Genomic DNA, 19958 nt, shown 5'->3' with positions numbered 1-19958 from the left:
GACAAAGAGAGAGAGAGAGGGAGGGGGACAGAGACAAAGAGAGAGAGAGGGAGGGGGACAGGGGCAAAGAGAGAGAGAGAGGGAGGGGGACAGGGACAAAGAGAGAGAGAGAGGGAGGGGGACAGGGACAGAGAGAGAGAGAAGGAGGGGGACAGAGACAGAGAGAGAGAGGGGGACAGAGACAAAGCGAGAGAGAGAGAGGGAGGGGGACAGAGACAAAGCGAGAGAGAGAGAGGGAGGGGGACAGAGAGAGAGAGAGAGAGAGGGGGGGACAGAGACACAGAGACCAAGAGAGAGAGAGAGAGCGAGAGAGAGAACGAGCATATAAACCCCATACCTGAGTCCAGTGTGACCCAGGGGTAGCCTGTGATGAGACGGGTTTGTTTTATCTACTGATGTTGTTGCAATCGCTCAGACGTCCTGTAACACAGACTCCTGTCTCTGGCCCCGAGTCCAATCGAGACGGATTATCGTCAGGCAGCTTTCGATGAATCGGGTGCGATACCAAATTACAACGGTGTGAGAGTCGACTTTCACTCCACATCCAATCTCCCAATGACATTCCCAGATCCCCTCACACTGAAAATCAAAAAGTTGGTATGCAGGTGCAGCAGGTGATCAAGAAAGCCAACGGAATGTTGGCTTTTATTGCTAGGGGGATAGAATATAAAAACAGGGAGGTATTGCTGCAGTTATATAAGGTATTGGTGAGACCGCACCTGGAATACTGCATACAGTTTTGGTCTCCATACTTAAGAAAAGACATACTTGCTCTCGAGGCAGTACAAAGAAGGTTCACTCGGTTAATCCCGGGGATGAGGGGGCGCACATATGAGGAGAGGTTGAGTAGATTGGGACTCTACTCATTGGAGTTCAGAAGAATGAGAGGCGATCTTATTGAAACATATAAGATTGTGAGGGGTCTTGATCGGGTGGATGCGGTAAGGATGTTCCCAAAGATGGGTGAAACTAGAACTAGGGGGCATAATCTTAGAATAAGGGGCTGCTCTTTCAAAACTGAGATGAGGAGAAACTTCTTCACTCAGAGGGTGGTAGGTCTGTGGAATATGCTGCCCCAGGAAGCTGTGGAAGCTACATCATTAAATAAATTTAAAACAGAAATAGACAGTTTCCTCGAAGTAAAGGGAATTAGGGGTTATGGGGAGCGGGCAGGAAATTGGACATGAAGCTGAGTTCGGATCGGTCAATGCCCTGTGGGTGGCGGAGAGGGCCCAGGGGCTATGTGGCCGGGTCCTGCTCCGACTTCTTGTGTTCTTTAGATTTGTGGTTGGGATCAGATCAGCCATGATCTTATTAAATGGCGGAGCAGGCTCGAGGGGCCGATTGGCCTACTCCTGCTCCAATTTCTTATGTTCTTATGTTCTTATGAACCCTATTGCTTGACTGCAATGTGCTCAGTCCCAATTCCCACTCTGCCAACTCTGGCACCAGAACAACCATCAGAAAACCTATTTAAATCTGAGATAGATAGCTTTTTGGCAACCAAAGGTATTAAGGGATATGGGCCAAAGGCAGGTATATGGAGTTAGATCACAGATCAGCCATGATCTTATCAAATGGCGGAGCAGGCACGAGGGGCTGAATGGCCTACTCCTGTTCCTATGTTCCGATTAAACCTGTCCGGCTGTCCCAAAAATCCAACTCATTCACTGATGTCCTTCAGAGAAGGAAACCTGCCGTCCTTACCCGGTCGGGGCCTACACGTGACTCCAGTCCCGTCCTTACCCGGTCGGGGCCTACACGTAACTCCAATCCCGCCCTTACCCGGTCGGGGCCTACACGTGACTCCAGTCCCGTCCTTACCCGGTCGGGGCCTACACGTGACTCCAATCCCGTCCTTACCCGGTCGGAGCCTACACGTGACTCCAATCCCGTCCTTACCCGGTCTGGGCCGACACATAGAAACATAGAAAATAGGAGCAAGAGGAGGCCATTCGGCCCTTCGGGCCTGCTCCACCAATCAAAATGATCATGGCTGATCGTCTAACTCAGTTCCCTGTTCCTGCTTTTTCCCCATATCCCTTGATCCCTTTAGCATTAAGAAATATATCTATCTCCTTCTTGAATACATCTAATGACTTGGCCTCCACTGCCTTCTGTGGTAGGGAATTCCACAGGTTCACCACCCTCTGAGTGAAGAAATTTCTCCTCATCTCGGTTCTAAATGGCATACCCCGTATCCTGAGACTGTGACCCCTCGTTCTGGACTATTACCAACAAGCCAGGGGATCAACCCTGGTTCAATGAAGAGTGTAGAAGAGCATGCCAGGAGCAGCACCAGGCACACCGAAAAATGAGGTGCCAACCTGGTGAAGCTACAACTCAGGACTACATGCATGCTAAACAGCCGGAAGCAACATGCTGCAGACAGAGCTAAGCGTCTCCACAACCAACGGATCAGATCAAAGCTCTGCAGTCCTGCCACATCCAGTCGTGAATGGTGGTGGACAATTAAACAACTAACAGGAGGAGGAGGCTCTGTAAACATCCCCATCCTCAATGATGGCGGAGTCCAGCACGTGAGTGCAAAAGACAAGGCTGAAGCGTTTGCAACCATCTTCAGGCAGAAGTGCCGAGTGGATGATCCATCTCAGCCTCCTCCCGATATCCCCACCATCACAGAAGCCAGTCTTCGGCCAATTCGATTCACTGCACGTGATATCAAGAAACGGCTGAGTGCACTGGATACAGCAAAGGCTATGGGCCCCGACAACATCCCAGCTGTAGTGCTGAAGTTTGTGCTCCAGAACTAGCTGCGCCTCTAGCCAAGCTGTTCCAGTACAGCAACAACACTGGCATCTACCAGACAATGTGGAAAATTGCCCAGGTATGTCCTGTCCACAAAAAGCAGGACAAATCCAATCCGGCCAATTACCGCCGCATCAGTCTACTCTCAATCATCAGCAAAGTGATGGAAGGTGTCGTCGACAGTGCTGTCAAGCGGCACTTACTCACCAATAACCTGCTCACCAATGCTCAGTTTGGGTTCCGCCAGGACCACTCGGCTCCAGACCTCATTACAGCCTTGGTCCAAACATGGACAAAAGAGCTGAATTCCAGAGGTGAGGTGAGAGTAGCTGCCCTTGACATCAAGGCAGCATTTGACCGAGTGTGGCACCAAGGAGCCCTAGTAAAATTGAAGTCAATGGGAATCAGGGGGAAAACTCTCCAGTGGCTGGCGTCATACCAAGCACAAAGGAAGATGGTAGTGGTTGTTGGAGGCCAATCATCTCAGCCCCAGGCCATTGCTGCAGGAGTTCCTCAGGGCAGTGTCCTCGGCCCAACCATCTTCAGCTGCTTCATCAATGACCTTCCCTCCATCATAAGGTCAGAAATGGGGATGTTTGCTGATGATTGCACAGTGTTCAGTTCCATTCGCAACCCCTCAGATAATGAAGCAGTCCGAGCCCACATGCAGCAAGACCTGGACAACACCCAGGCTTGGGCTCATAAGTGGCAAGTAACATTCGCGCCAGACAAGTGCCAGGCAATGACCATCTCCAACAAGAGAGAGTCTAACCACCTCCCCTTGACATTCAACGGCATTACCATCGCCGAATCCCCCACCATCAACATCCTGGGGGTCACCATTGACCAGAAACTTAACTGGAGCAGCCATATAAATACTGTGGCTACAAGAGCAGGTCAGAGGCTGGGTATTCTGCGGCGAGTGACTCACCTCCTGACTCCCCAAAGCCTTTCCACCATCTACAAGGCACAAGTCAGGAGTGTGATGGAATACTCTCCACTTGCCTGGATGAGTGCAGCTCCAACAACACTCAAGAAGCTCGACACCATCCAAGATAAAGCAGCCCGCTTGATTGGCACCCCATCCACCACCCTAAACATTCACTCCCTTCACCACCGGCGCACCGTGGCTGCAGTGTGTACCATCCACAGGATGCACTGCAGCAACTCGCCAAGGCTTCTTCGACAGCACCTCCCAAACCCGCGACCTCTACCACCTAGAAGGACAAGGGCAGCAGATACATGGGAACACCATCTGCACGTTCCCCTCCAAGTCACACACCATCCCGACTTGGAAATATATCGCCGTTCCTTCATCGTCGCTGGGTCAAAATCCTGGAACTCCCTTCCTAACAGCACTGTGGGAGAACCGTCACCACACGGACTGCAGCGGTTCAAGAAGGCGGCTCACCACCACCTTCTCAAGGGCAATTAGGGATGGGCAATAAATGCCGGCCTCGCCAGCGATGCCCACATCCCATGAACAAAAACAAAAAAACACCCAGGTCTCGTTGCACCTCCCCTTCTCCCAATCTATCACCATTCAGATAATAATCTGCCTTTCTGTTTTTACAACCAAAGTGGATAACCTCACATTTATCCACATTATACTCAATGGAACATAGTAACAGGAGGAGGCCATTCAGCCCCTCGAGCCTGTTCCGCCATTTAATTAGACCATGGCTGATCTGTATCTTAACTCCATCCACCTGCCTTGGTCCTGTAACCATTAATACCCTTTGACGAACAAAAATCGACCAGTCTCAGTTTTGAAAGCTCCAATTGACCCCTGGCCTCAGCAGCTTTTTGGGGGAGAGAGTTCCAGATTTCCACCACCCTTTGTGTGAAGAAGTGTTTCCTGACATCACCCCTGAACGGCCTGGCTCTAATTTTAAGGTTCTGCCCCCTTGTTCTGGACTCCCCCCACCAGAGGAAATAGTTTCTCTCTATCGATCCTATCAAATCCTTTAATCATCTGAAACACCTGAATTAGATCACCCCTTAATCTTCTACACTCGAGGGAACACAAGCCCAGTCCACACTGCTGCAATGCCCTTTGTGTCCAAGCATTTCCACTTCGAGGAGAAGGATCTTTTTTATCCACTGGACTCAGTCCACAATACTCACTCGTTCCGCTCGATCTCCAGGACAAGCTCCCTCCCCTCCACAAACACCACCAGGGACCCTCGGTCAGGGCGCACAATCTGTCAGACAGACAGAGGATCAGTCCAACACCACCCAGGGAACAGAGCCCAGACAGACCCCGTCCCAGACAGGCCCCCGTCCCAGACAGGCCCCATTACTGACCCCCAACAGTGTCTTGTTCTAGGTCTATGTGGGATTGTGCTGTAGAAAGGAATGTTCTCACCAATCACCACGCTCATACTCACACTCACCACACTCAATGCTTCACACACACCATGCTCACAATACCTCACACTCACCATGCTCACTCTCACAATGCTGCACTCACACTCACCATGTTCACACTCATAGAATCATAGAAGTTACAACATGGAAACAGGCCCTTCGGCCCAACATGTCCATGTCGCCCAGTTTATACCATTAAGCTAGTCCCAATTGCCTGCACTTGGCCCATATCCCTCTATACCCATCTTACCCATGTAACTGTCCAAATGCTTTTTAAAAGACAAAATTGTACCCGCCTCTACTACTGCCTCTGGCAGCTCGTTCCAGACACTCACCACCCTTTGAGTGAAAAAATTGCCCCTCTGGACCCTTTTGTATCTCTCCCCTCTCACCTTAAATCGATGCCCCCTCGTTACAGACTCCCCTACCTTTGGGAAAAGATTTTGACTATCTACCTTATCTATGCCCCTCATTATTTTATAGACTTCTATAAGATCACCCCTAAACCTCCTACTCTCCAGGGAAAAAAGTCCCAGTCTGTCTAACCTCTCCCTATAAGTCAAACCATCAAGTCCCGGTAGCATCCTAGTAAATCTTTTCTGCACTCTTTCTAGTTTAATAATATCCTTTCTATAATAGGGTGACCAGAACTGTACACAGTATTCCAAGTGTGGCCTTACTAATGTCTTGTACAACTTCAACAAGACATCCCAACTCCTGTATTCAATGTTCTGACCAATGAAACCAAGCATGCCGAATGCCTTCTTCACCACCCTATCCACCTGTGACTCCACTTTCAAGGAGCTATGAACCTGCACTCCTAGATCTCTTTGTTCTATAACTCTCCCCAACGCCCTACCATTAACGGAGTAGGTCCTGGCCCGATTCGATCTACCAAAATGCATCACCTCACATTTATCTAAATTAAACTCCATCTGCCATTCATCGGCCCACTGGCCCAATTTATCAAGATCCCGTTGCAATCCTAGATAACCTTCTTCACTGTCCACAATGCCACCAATCTTGGTGTCATCTGCAAACTTACTAACCATTCCTCCTAAATTCTCATCCAAATCATTAATATAAATAACAAATAACAGCGGACCCAGCACCGATCCCTGAGGCACACCGCTGGTCACAGGCCTCCAGTTTGAAAAACAACCCTCTACAACCACCCTCTGTCTTCTGTCGTCAATCCAATTTTGTATCCAATTGGCTACCTCACCTTGGATCCCGTGAGATTTAACCTTATGTAACAACCTACCATGCGGTACCTTGTCAAATGCTTTGCTAAAGTCCATGTAGACCACGTCTACTGCACAGCCCTCATCTATCTTCTTGGTTACCCCTTCAAAAAACTCAATCAAATTCGTGAGACATGATTTTCCTCTCACAAAACCATGCTGACTGTTCCTAATCAGTCCCTGCCTCTCCAAATGCCTGTAGATTCTGTCCCTCAGAATACCCTCTAACAACTTACCCACTACAGATGTCAGGCTCACCGGTCTGTAGTTCCCAGGCTTTTCCCTGCCGCCCTTCTTAAACAAAGGCACAACATTTGCTACCCTCCAATCTTCAGGCACCTCACCTGTTGCTGTCGATGATTCAAACGCTCAAAATGCTTCACAATCATCTCACTCCACTCACTATGCTCATACTCACCACATGCAAGCTCACACTCACCTCACACTCACTCACTAGGCTCATACTCACCACATGCAAGCTCACACTCACCTCACTCTCACACTCAACACATGCAAGCTCACACTCACTCACTAGGCTCATACTCACCACATGCAAGCTCACACTCACCTCACTCTCACACTCACCACATGCAAGCTCACACTCACCTCACTCTCACACTCAACACATGCAAGCTCACACTCACTCACTAGGCTCATACTCACCACATGCAAGCTCACACTCACCTCACTCTCACACTCACCACATGCAAGCTCACACTCACCTCACTCTCACACTCAACACATGCAAGCTCACACTCACTCACTAGGCTCATACTCAACACATGCAAGCTCACACTCACCTCACTCTCACACTCAACACATGCAAGCTCACACTCACTCACTAGGCTCATACTCACCACATGCAAGCTCACACTCACCACATGCAAGCTCACACTCACCTCACTCTCACACTCAACACATGCAAGATCACACTCACTCACTAGGCTCATACTCAACACATGCAAGCTCACACTCACCTCTCTCACACTCAACACATGCAAGATCACACTCACCTCACTCTCACGCTCACCACATGCAAGCTCACACTCACCTCACTCTCACACTCAACACATGCAAGCTCACACTCACATTCTCCATGCTCACAATGTTTCACTCATCTCACTCACTACGCTCACTCACTATGTGCAAGCTTATGCTCACACTCACATTCAATGCTTCACACTCACCTCGCTCACACTCACCTCGCTCACACTCATGTAACTCTCTATAATTCAATGAGTATGGACAGTGATGTTTTCTGTGAGCATCAACCAGATTCTGAGGTATGAGTGTTTTGAATTGAAGATTTTTGAACTGACCTGGTTTTCTGCTGTTATCTCTTGTTTACTTTGACCTGGACCCAGCCAATAAGGAACAACCGGATCTCCCTGAGTCAACTCTGGAAATTAGAAAAAAAATGGATCAGCAGAAGAGAAATAAATCCTCAACATTCCTTATCACCGGTGATCAACATTACCGCACGTGGTACGGCAAACACGGCCGCCCGGTCCCGCAGACACCGCCGCCCGGTCCCGCAGACACCGCCCGGTCCCGCAGACACCGCCGCCCGGTCCCGCAGACACCGCCGCCCGGTCCCGCAGACACCGCCGCCCGGTCCTGCAGACACCGCCCGGTCCCGCAGACACCGCCCGGTCCCGCAGACACCGCCGCCCGGTCCCGCAGACACCGCCGCCCGGTCCCGCAGACACCGCCGCCCGGTCCCGCAGACACCGCCCGGTCCCGCAGACACCGCCGCCCGGTCCCGCAGACACCGCCCGGTCCCGCAGACACCGCCCGGTCCCGCAGACACCGCCAGGCCGGTCCCGCAGACACCGCCCGGTCCCGCAGACACCGCCCGGTCCCGCAGACACCGCCAGGCCGGTCCCGCAGACACCGCCCGGTCCCGCAGACACCGCCGCCCGGTCCCGCAGACACCGCCGCCCGGTCCCGCAGACACCGCCCGGTCCCGCAGACACCGCCCGGTCCCGCAGACACCGCCGCCCGGTCCCGCAGACACCGCCCGGTCCCGCAGACACCGCCCGGTCCCGCAGACACCGCCGCCCGGTCCCGCAGACACCGCCCGGTCCCGCAGACACCGCCCGGTCCCGCAGACACCGCCGCCCGGTCCCGCAGACACCGCCGCCCGGTCCTGCAGACACCGCCCGGTCCCGCAGACACCGCCCGGTCCCGCAGACACCGCCGCCCGGTCCCGCAGACACCGCCCGGTCCCGCAGACACCGCCCGGTCCCGCAGACACCGCCGCCCGGTCCCGCAGACACCGCCCGGTCCCGCAGACACCGCCAGGCCGGTCCCGCAGACACCGCCCGGTCCCGCAGACACCGCCCGGTCCCGCAGACACCGCCCGGTCCCGCAGACACCGCCGCCCGGTCCCGCAGACACCGCCCGGTCCCGCAGACACCGCCCGGTCCCGCAGACACCGCCGCCCGGTCCCGCAGACACCGCCCGGTCCCGCAGACACCGCCGCCCGGTCCCGCAGACACCGCCCGGTCCCGCAGACACCGCCCGGTCCCGCAGACACCGCCGCCCGGTCCCGCAGACACCGCCCGGTCCCGCAGACACCGCCAGGCCGGTCCCGCAGACACCGCCCGGTCCCGCAGACACCGCCCGGTCCCGCAGACACCGCCCGGTCCCGCAGACACCGCCCGGTCCCGCAGACACCGCCAGGCCGGTCCCGCAGACACCGCCAGGCCGGTCCCGCAGACACCGCCCGGTCCCGCAGACACCGCCCGGTCCCGCAGACACCGCCGCCCGGTCCCGCAGACACCGCCGCCCGGTCCCGCAGACACCGCCGCCCGGTCCCGCAGACACCGCCCGGTCCCGCAGACACCGCCGCCCGGTCCCGCAGACACCGCCCGGTCCCGCAGACACCGCCGCCCGGTCCCGCAGACACCGCCGCCCGGTCCCGCAGACACCGCCGCCCGGTCCCGTAGACACCGCCCGGTCCCGCAGACACCGCCCGGTCCCGCAGACACCGCCGCCCGGTCCCGCAGACACCGCCGCCCGGTCCCGCAGACACCGCCGCCCGGTCCCGCAGACACCGCCGCCCGGTCCCGCAGACACCGCCGCCCGGTCCCGCAGACACCGCCCGGTCCCGTAGACACCGCCAGGCCGGTCCCGCAGACACCGCCGCCCGGTCCCGCAGACACCGCCCGGTCCCGCAGACACCGCCCGGTCCCGCAGACACCGCCCGGTCCCGCAGACACCGCCCGGTCCCGCAGACGCCGCCCGGTCCCGCAGACGCCGCCCGGTCCCGCAGACACCGCCCGGTCCCGCAGACACCGCCGCCCCATCCCGGCCTGTTTACAGCCCCTTTCTGAATCACAGGGTGCTGCACTGTCCCTCACAGCGATGCACGATAGGGCCCCTCTCCTCCTTTCCAGTACAGACAAAACCTGAGAGGTGCCAATTAATTTAACAAATTACTTGATGCTTTGATGAGGAATTTTAATACAGTGCCAGGGAATCGGAATGACTGATTGGAATTGGACACTACATTCTGTACTCATTATAACACGGGACATGAGTGAATAGAACAATCCCTCTGTCGGTACAGGGCAGGTACAGGGTTAGATACAGAGCAAAGCTCCCTCTACACGGTCCCATCAAACACTCCCAGGGTCAGGTACAGGGTTAGATACAGAGTAAAGCTCCCTCTACACTGTCCCATCAAACACTCCCAGGGCAGGTACAGGGTTAGATACAGAGTAAAGCTCCCTCTACACGGTCCCATCAAACACTCCCAGGGTCAGGTACAGGGTTAGATACAGAGTAAAGCTCCCTCTACACTGTCCCATCAAACACTCCCAGGGCAGGTACAGGGTTAGATACAGAGTAAAGCTCCCTCTACACTGTCCCATCAAACACTCCCAGGGCAGGTACAGGGTTAGATACAGAGTAAAGCTCCCTCTACACTGTCCCATCAAACACTCCCAGGTCAGGTACAGGGTTAGATACAGAGTAAAGCTCCCTCTACACGGTCCCATCAAACACTCCCAGGGTCAGGTACAGGGTTAGATGCAGAGTAAAGCTCCCTCTACACTGTCCCATCAAACACTCCCAGGGCAGGTACAGGGTTAGATACAGAGTAAAGCTCCCTCTACACTGTCCCATCAAACACTCCCAGGGCAGGTACAGGGTTAGATACAGAGTAAAGCTCCCTCTGCACTGTCCCATCAAACACTCCCAGGGCAGGTACAGGGTTAGATACAGAGTAAAGCTCCCTCTACACTGTCCCATCAAACACTCCCAGGGCAGGTACAGGGTTAGATACAGAGTAAAGCTCCCTCTACACTGTCCCATCAAACACTCCCAGGGCAGGTACAGGGTTAGATACAGAGTAAAGCTCCCTCTACACTGTCCCATCAAACACTCCCAGGGCAGGTACAGGGTTAGATACAGAGTAAAGCTCCCTCTACACTGTCCCATCAAACACTCCCAGGGCAGGTACAGGGTTAGATACAGAGTAAAGATCCCTCTACACTGTCCCATCAAACACTCCCAGGGCAGGTACAGGGTTAGATACAGAGTAAAGCTCCCTCTACACTGTCCCATCAAACACTCCCAGGGCAGGTACAGGGTTAGATACAGAGTAAAGCTCCCTCTACACTGTCCCATCACACACTCCCAGGGTCAGGTACAGGGTTAGATACAGAGTAAAGCTCCCTCTACACTGTCCCATCAAACACTCCCAGGGCAGGTACAGGGTTAGATACAGAGTAAAGCTCCCTCTACACTGTCCCATCAAACACTCCCAGGGCAGGTACAGGGTTAGATACAGAGTAAAGCTCCCTCTACACTGTCCCATCAAACACTCCCAGGGCAGGTACAGGGTTAGATACAGAGTAAAGCTCCCTCTACACTGTCCCATCAAACACTCCCAGGGCAGGTACAGGGTTAGATACAGAGTAAAGCTCCCTCTACACTGTCCCATCAAACACTCCCAGGGCAGGTACAGGGTTAGATACAGAGTAAAGCTCCCTCTACACTGTCCCATCAAACACTCCCAGGGCAGGTACAGGGTTAGATACAGAGTAAAGCTCCCTCTACACTGTCCCATCAAACACTCCCAGGGCAGGTACAGGGTTAGATACAGAGTAAAGATCCCTCTACACTGTCCCATCAAACACTCCCAGGGCAGGTACAGGGTTAGATACAGAGTAAAGCTCCCTCTACACTGTCCCATCAAACACTCCCAGGGCAGGTACAGGGTTAGATACAGAGTAAAGCTCCCTCTACACTGTCCCATCAAACACTCCCAGGGCAGGTACAGGGTTAGATACAGAGTAAAGCTCCCTCTACACTGTCCCATCAAACACTCCCAGGGCAGGTACAGGGTTAGATACAGAGTAAAGCTCCCTCTACACTGTCCCATCAAACACTCCCAGGGCAGGTACAGGGTTAGATACAGAGTAAAGATCCCTCTACACTGTCCCATCAAACACTCCCAGGGCAGGTACAGGGTTAGATACAGAGTAAAGCTCCCTCTACACTGTCCCATCAAACACTCCCAGGGCAGGTACAGGGTTAGATACAGAGTAAAGATCCCTCTACACTGTCCCATCAAACACTCCCAGGGCAGGTACAGGGTTAGATACAGAGTAAAGCTCCCTCTACACTGTCCCATCAAACACTCCCAGGGCAGGTACAGGGTTAGATACAGAGTAAAGCTCCCTCTACACTGTCCCATCACACACTCCCAGGGTCAGGTACAGGGTTAGATACAGAGTAAAGCTCCCTCTGCACTGTCCCATCAAACACTCCCAGGGCAGGTACAGGGTTAGATACAGAGTAAAGCTCCCTCTACACTGTCCCATCAAACACTCCCAGGGCAGGTACAGGGTTAGATACAGAGTAAAGCTCCCTCTACACTGTCCCATCAAACACTCCCAGGGCAGGTACAGGGTTAGATACAGAGTAAAGATCCCTCTACACTGTCCCATCAAACACTCCCAGGGCAGGTACAGGGTTAGATACAGAGTAAAGCTCCCTCTACACTGTCCCATCAAACACTCCCAGGGTCAGGTACAGGGTTAGATACAGAGTAAAGCTCCCTCTACACTGTCCCATCAAACACTCCCAGGGCAGGTACAGGGTTAGATACAGAGTATGATGGGATACTTGACCATGATGGGAGCAGTTCGTGACCCACACTGTAAACGCTGACAAAGGCAGGTTTGTTGGATTTATTGCCACCCCCTCGCTTATCTCCAGAACACACCAGGGAATGTTTACCCAAGGCCGAGGCTGACATTGTTGATCCTAACCAGCTCACTTCGGATGATTAAGGGAGGAGCGGTGGATATCTCCAAGGTTACCCCAGCTCAAAAGGGAGTCAGATAGGAAGCAGCTGCTCCGGACTTTGTGAAGACCCTTTGTGTAGTTTCAATGTCTGGGACTTGTGTTTATTGATAAGGGTCCTCCTCAGGAATGTGAGATGTTTAATGTCATGGGACGACCCGAGGGAGCCCCTGACAAAGAGAGTGGCAGACTATACCACCCAATGAAACCCACTGTAGTTACGCAGACCTGTACCACCTTCCACAGCAGGTGGGTGTTGCTCATTGAAAGGTATAAACATGCTTGTCGTGCTGATGTTCCTTTGAGAGTTAGTCCTGAGCCTGAGGAAGTTGCCACTCTCATCTTTGTGCACAAGGTTTTCTAATAAACTTTAACTTGGTCAGCAGTTCCGTCTCCGTCTGGTTTTGCTCCAAAAACTCGCGTCTAACAAGAGGATATAGACAGGCTGGTGGAATGGGCGGACACGTGGCAGATGAAATTTAATGCAGAGAAGTGCGAAGTGATACATTTCGGTAGGAAGAACGAGGAGAGGCAATATAAACTAGAGGGCACAACTCTAAAAGGGGTACAGGAACAGAGATCTGGGGGTATATGTACACAAATCATTGAAGGTGGCAGGACAGGTTGAGAAAGTGGTTAAAAAAGCATACGGGATCCTGGGCTTTATAAATAGAGGCATAGAGTACAAAAGTATGGAAGTCATGATGAACCTTTATAAAACACTGGTTCGTCCACAACTGGAGTATTGTGTCCAGTTCTGGGCACCGCACTTCAGGAAAGATGTGAAGGCCTTAGAGAGGGTGCAGAAGAGATTTACTAGAATGATTCCAGGGATGAGGGACTTTAGTTACATGGATAGACTGGAGAAGCTGGGGTTGTTCTCCTTGGAACAGAGAAGGTTGTGAGGAGATTTGATCGAGGTATTCAAAATCATGAAGGGTCTAGACAGAGTAGATAGAGAGAAACTGTTCCCATTGGCGGAAGGGTCAAGGACCAGAGGACATAGATTTAAGGTGATTGGCAAAAGAACCAAAGATGACATGAGGAAAAACTTTTTCACACAGCGATTGGCTATGATCTGGAATGCACTGCCCGAGGGGGTGGTGGAGGCAGATTCAATCATGGCCTTCAAAAGGGAACTGGATAAATACTTGAAAAAATTTGCAGGGCTTCGGGGAAAGAGCGGGGGAGTGGGACTAGCTGGATTGCTCTTGCAGAGAGCCGGCACGGACTCGATGGGCCAAATGGCCTACTTCTGTGCTGTAACATGGAAACAAAGGAGCAGGAGTCGGCCATTCGGCCCTTCGAGCCTGCTCCCCCATTCAATATGATCATGGCTGATCCTCTATCTCAATACCATATTCCCGCTCTCTCCCCATACCCCTTGATGCCTTTTGTGTCTAGAAATCTATCTCGCTCCTTCTTAAATATATTCAGTGACTTGGCCTCCACAGCCTTCTGTGGTAGAGAATTCCACAGGTTCACCACCCTCTGAGTGAAGAAATTTCTCCTCATCTCAGTCCTAAATGTCCTACCTCGTATCCTGAGACTGTGACCCCTCGTTCTGGACCCCCCAGCCAGGGGAAACATCCTCCCTGCATCCAGTCTGTCTAGCCCTGTCAGAATTCTATGACCTTATACTGGGTCAACAAACACTCCACTCAAACTCATGCTGAGAGATTGTTTCCCCTGTCTGGAGAGTCTAGAACTTGGGGTCATAGTCTCAGGATGAGGGGTCGGCCATTCAAGACTGAGATGAGGTGGAATTTCTTCACTCAGTGGGTTGTGAATCTTTGGAATTCTCAATCCCAGAGGACTGTGGATGCTCAGTCATTGATTATATTCAAGGCTGAGATCGATAGATTTTTGGACTCTCGGGGAATCAAGGGATATGGGGATTGGGCAGAAAAGTGGAGTTGAGGTCGAAGATCAGCCATGATCTGATTGAATGGCGGAGCAGGCTCGAGGGGCTGAATGGCCTACTCCTGCTCCTATTTCTTATCTTCTTATGTTTCCAGGGTACGGTAGCATAGTGGTTATGTTACTGGACCAGTCATCCAGAGGCCTGGACTAGTAATCCAGAGGCCTGGACTAAAATCCAGAGTCATGAGTTCAAATCCTGCCACGGCAGCTGGGGAATTTAAATTCAATTAATTAATTAAATTCAATTAATTAAATTTTTAAAAATCTGGAATTAAAATACTAGTATCAGTAATGATGGCCATGAAACTACCGGATTGTCGTAAAAACCCATCTGGTTCACTAATGTCCTTCAGGGAAGGAAACCTGCCGTCCTTACCCGGTCTGGCCTATATGTGACTCCAGACCCACAGCAATGTGGTTGATTCTTAATTGCCCTCTGAAATGGCCGAGCAAGACACTCAGTTGTAAAATCTCGCAACAAAGTCATAATAAGAATAAAACCAGACGGACCACCCGGCATCGGACCACTAGGCACCGGACACGACAACGGCAAAACACCAAGCCCAGTCGACCCTGCAAGGTCCTCCTTACTAACATCTGGGGACTTGTGTCAAAATTGGGAGAGCTGTCCCACAGACTAGTCAAGCAACAGCCTGACATCGCCATACTCACAGAATCATACCTTTCAGCCAACGTCCCAGACTCTTCCATCACCATCCCTGGGTATGTCCTGTCCCACCGACAGGACAGACCCACCAGAGGTGGTGGTACAGTGATATACAGTCAGGAGGGAGTGGCTCTGGGAGTCCTCAACATTGACTCTGGACCCCATGAAATCTCATGGCATCAGGTCAAACATGGGCAAGGAAACCTCCTGCTGATTACCACCTACCGTCCTCCCTCAGATGATGAATCAGTCCTCCTCCATGTTGAGCACCACATGGAGGAAGCACTGAGGGTAGCAAGGGCACAGAATGTACTCTGGGTGGGGGACTTCAATGTCCATCACCAAGAGTGGCTCGGTAGCACCACTACTGACCGAGCTGGCCGAGTCCTGAAGGACATAGCTGCCAGACTGGGCCTGCAGCAGGAGGTGAGCGAACCAACACGAGGGAAAAACTTACTTGACCTCGTCCTCACCAATCTACCTGTCGCAAATGCATCTGTCCATGACAGTATTGGTAGGAGTGACCACCGCACAGTCCTCGTGGAGATGAAGTCCCGTCTTCGCACTGAGGACACCATCCAACGTGTTGTGTGGCACTACCACCGTGCTAAATGGGATAGATTCAGAACAGATCTAGCAGCTCAAAACTGGGCATCCATGAGGCGCTGTGGGCCATCAGCAGCAGCAGAATTGTATTCCAGCACAATCTGTAACCTCATGGCCCGGCATATTCCTCACTCTACCATTACCAACAAGCCAGGGGATCAACCCTGGTGCAATGAGGAGTGTAGAAGAGCATGCCAGGAGCAGCACCAGGCATACCTAAAAATGAGGTGCCAACCTGGTGAAGCTACAACTCAGGACTACATGCATGCTAAACAGCGGAAGCAACATGCTATAGACTGAGCTAAGCGATTCCACAACCAACGGATCAGATCAAAGCTCTGCAGTCCTGCCACATCCAGTCGTGAGTGTTGGTGGACAATTAAACAACTAACAGGAGGAGGAGGCTCTGCAAACATCCCCATCCTCAATGATGGCGGAGTCCAGCACGTGAGTGCAAAAGACAAGGTTGAAGCGTTTGCAACCATCTTCAGCCAGAAGTGCCGAGTGGATGATCCATCTCGGCCTCCTCCCGATATCCCCACCATCACAGAAGCCAGTCTTCAGCCAATTCGATTCACTCCACGTGATATCAAGAAACGGCTGAGTGCACTGGACACAGCAAAAGCTATGGGCCCCGACAACATCCCGGCTGTAGTGCTGAAGACTTGTGCTCCAGAACTAGCTGCACCTCTAGCCAAGCTGTTCCAGTACAGCTACAACACTGGCATCTACCCGACAATGTGGAAAATTGCCCAGGTATGTCCTGTCCACAAAAAGCAGGACAGATCCAATCCGGCCAATTACCGCCCCATCAGTCTACTCTCAATCATCAGCAAAGTGATGGAAGGTGTCGTCGACAGTGCTGTCAAGCGGCACTTACTCACCAATAACCTGCTCACCGATGCTCAGTTTGGGTTCCGCCAGGACCACTCGGCTCCAGACCTCATTACAGCCTTGGTCCAAACATGGACAAAAGAGCTGAATTCCAGAGGTGAGGTGAGGTGAGAGTGACTGCCCTTGACATCAAGGCAGCATTTGACCGAGTGTGGCACCAAGGAGCCCTGGTAAAATTGAAGTCAATGGGAATCAGGGGGAAAACTCTCCAGTGGCTGGAGTCATACCTAGCACAAAGGAAGATGGTAGTGGTTGTTGGAGGCCAATCATCTCAGCCCCAGGACATTGCTGCAGGAGTTCCTCAGGGCAGTGTCCTCGGCCCAACCATCTTCAGCTGCTTCATCAATGACCATCCCTCCATCATATATCACTGGGTCAAAATCCTGGAACTCCCTCCCTAACAGCACTGTGGGAGAACCGTCACCATACGGACTGCAGTGGTTCAAGAAGGCGGCTCACCACCACCTTCTCAAGGGCAATTAGGGATGGGCAATAAATGCCGGCCTCGCCAGCGACGCCCACATCCCATGAACGAATAAAAAAAAAGGTATCTCAGTAGGTACAGCATGGGAGGCCATTCTGCCCGACAAATTTTTTCCCTTCAAGTATTTATCCAATTCCCTTTTGAAAGTTATTATTGAATCTGCTTCCACCGCCCTTTCATTTGATGTGGAGATGTCGGTGATGGACTGGGGTGGACAAATGTAAGGAATCTTACAACACCAGGTTATAGTCCAACAATTTTATTTCTCTCTCTCTCTCTCTCTGCCATTTGGGTTTCTGTCTGTCTGTGTAATTGACACAATGTATATCCAGTGTACTGGGACGTGCTGTTCTCCGTGACTGGCCTGTTTGAATAACAACAGCACCTTTTGATTGGTGTGATGCTGTCCCAGCCTAGTATAACATATGCGATTTGAGAACCTTTTCACTCATTCACCTGACGAAGGGGATAATCTCCGAAAGCTTGTGATTTTAAAATTAAATTGTTGGACTATAACCTGGTGTTGTAAGATTCCTTACATTTGACCGCCCTTTCAGGCAGTGAATTCCAGATCATCACAACTCACTGTGTCCCTCATCCCTGGAATCATTCCAGTAAATCTCTTCTGCACCCTCTCTAAGGCCTTCACATCTTTCCTAAAGTGCGGTGCCCAGAACTGGACACAATACTCCAGTTGTGGCCGAACCAGTGTTTTATAAAGGTTCATCATGACTTCCATACTTTTGTACTCTGTGCCTCTATTTATAAAGCCCAGGATCCCGTATGCTTTTTTAACCACTTTCTCAACCTGTCCTGCCACCTTCAATGATTTGTGTACATATACCCCCAGATCTCTCTGTTCCTGCACCCCTTTTAAAATTGTACCATTTAGTTTATTTTGCCTCTCCTCATTCTTCCTACCGAAATGTATCACTTCACACTTCTCTGCATTAAATTGCATCCCCCATGTGTCTGCTCATTTCACCAGTCTGTCTCTGTCCTCCTGAAGTCTGTTACGATCCTCCACATTGTTTACTACATTTCCGAGTTTTGTGTCATCTTGAAATTATAACTTTGAAATTATACTCTCTATATCCAAGTCCAGGTCATTAATATATATCAAAAAGAGCAGTGGTCCTAATACTGACCCCTGGGGAACACCACTGTAAACTTCACTCCAGTCTGAAAAACAAAGTAGATCACAGAGTGTCAGGTGTTCTCTCTCTCTCTCAGTCCCCCTCTCTCTCTCACGCGCGATCCCCCCTGTCCCCAGACCCTCGCAATCCCCCCCCCCTTTATTGCACTCTATCTATCCCACTCTCTCTATCTCTATCTCTATCTATCTATCCCACTCTCTCTATCTCTATCTATCTATCCCACTCTCTCTATCTCTATCTATCTATCCCACTCTCTCTATCTCTATCTATCTATCCCACTCTCTCTATCTCTATCTATCTATCCCACTCTCTTTCTCTCTCCCACTCTCTGCCAAACCCTCCCTTTGTGACGAGGATCCTGTGCGTTGAATATTTGCCTGAACTGATTGGATTTGATGGTGTCGAGGGGCCTGGGTCCTGGGTGTGAGCCCGAGGGCCTGGGCCGCTCACACTCGCTGTGATCCCCAGCCATCGTCTTGTCTCGGGTTTACAATGTCACCAGTAAGCTACTCTCGGATTAAACTGCTGACCTTTCTGGAGGTGTCCACATTCCATGCAACAGAGGGGATCTGTTTGGGTTAAGAACATTGTCAATGGATGTATTTATCAACACTCAGAGCTGGACTCAGTCACGAGGATGGTGAGAATGTTGTGTGGGGGCACCAGTCACTAAGAGACAGCGATGATTTAACTCAATATCACCATTCAGCTCCTGCCCTCCATTGCTGAAGGTGCCGGCTCCCACTGGGGTACGGGTCCCACAGACACTGACTCCCACTGGGGTACGGGTCCCACAGACACTGACTCTCACTGGGGTACGGGTCCCACAGACACCGACTCTCACTGGGGTACGGGTCCCACACACACCGACTCTCACTGGGGTACGGGTCCCACACACACCGACTCTCACTGGGGTACGGGTCCCACAGACACCGACTCTCACTGGGGTACGGGTCCCACAGACACTGACTCCCACTGGGGTACGGGTCCCACAGACACTGACTCCCACTGGGGTACGGGTCTCACAGACACCGGCTCTCACTGGGGTACGGGTCCCACACACACCGACTCTCACTGGGGTACAGGTCCCACAGACACTGACTCTCACTGGGGTACGGGTCCCACAGACACTGACTCCCACTGGGGTACGGGTCTCACAGACACCGGCTCTCACTGGGGTACGGGTCCCACACACACCGACTCTCACTGGGGTACGGGTCCCACAGACACCGACTCTCACTGGGGTACGGGTCCCACAGACACTGACTCCCACTGGGGTACGGGTCCCACAGACACTGACTCCCACTGGGGTACGGGTCTCACAGACACCGGCTCTCACTGGGGTACGGGTCCCACACACACCGACTCTCACTGGGGTACAGGTCCCACAGACACTGACTCTCACTGGGGTACGGGTCCCACACACACCGACTCTCACTGGGGTACGGGTCCCACACACACCGACTCTCACTGGGGTACGGGTCCCACAGACACTGACTCCCACTGGGGTACGGGTCTCACAGACA

At 52.3% G+C, this 19958-nt stretch overlaps 1 protein-coding gene across 2 annotated transcripts in view; it reads right to left on the bottom strand.

The window, feature by feature from the left end:
• LOC137310523 (disintegrin and metalloproteinase domain-containing protein 33-like) overlaps nt 1-19958 on the bottom strand; it is a 382320-nt gene that overhangs the window by 350530 nt on the left and 11832 nt on the right. For both annotated transcript variants that reach the window (XM_067978293.1, XM_067978294.1), the window contains exons 2-3: nt 7703-7782; nt 4897-4973 (exon numbers count right to left, since the gene is read on the bottom strand). In XM_067978293.1, coding sequence (XP_067834394.1) covers nt 4897-4973; nt 7703-7782 — 157 coding nt within the window. The remainder of the gene's footprint in view (nt 1-4896; nt 4974-7702; nt 7783-19958) is intronic.

The sequence above is a fragment of the Heptranchias perlo genome, unplaced genomic scaffold, assembly GCF_035084215.1.
Source record: "Heptranchias perlo isolate sHepPer1 unplaced genomic scaffold, sHepPer1.hap1 HAP1_SCAFFOLD_258, whole genome shotgun sequence".
NCBI lineage: Eukaryota > Metazoa > Chordata > Chondrichthyes > Hexanchiformes > Hexanchidae > Heptranchias > Heptranchias perlo.
The sequence above is the reverse complement of the archived record's forward strand: the minus strand, read 5'-3'. Positions and strand labels throughout refer to the sequence as shown.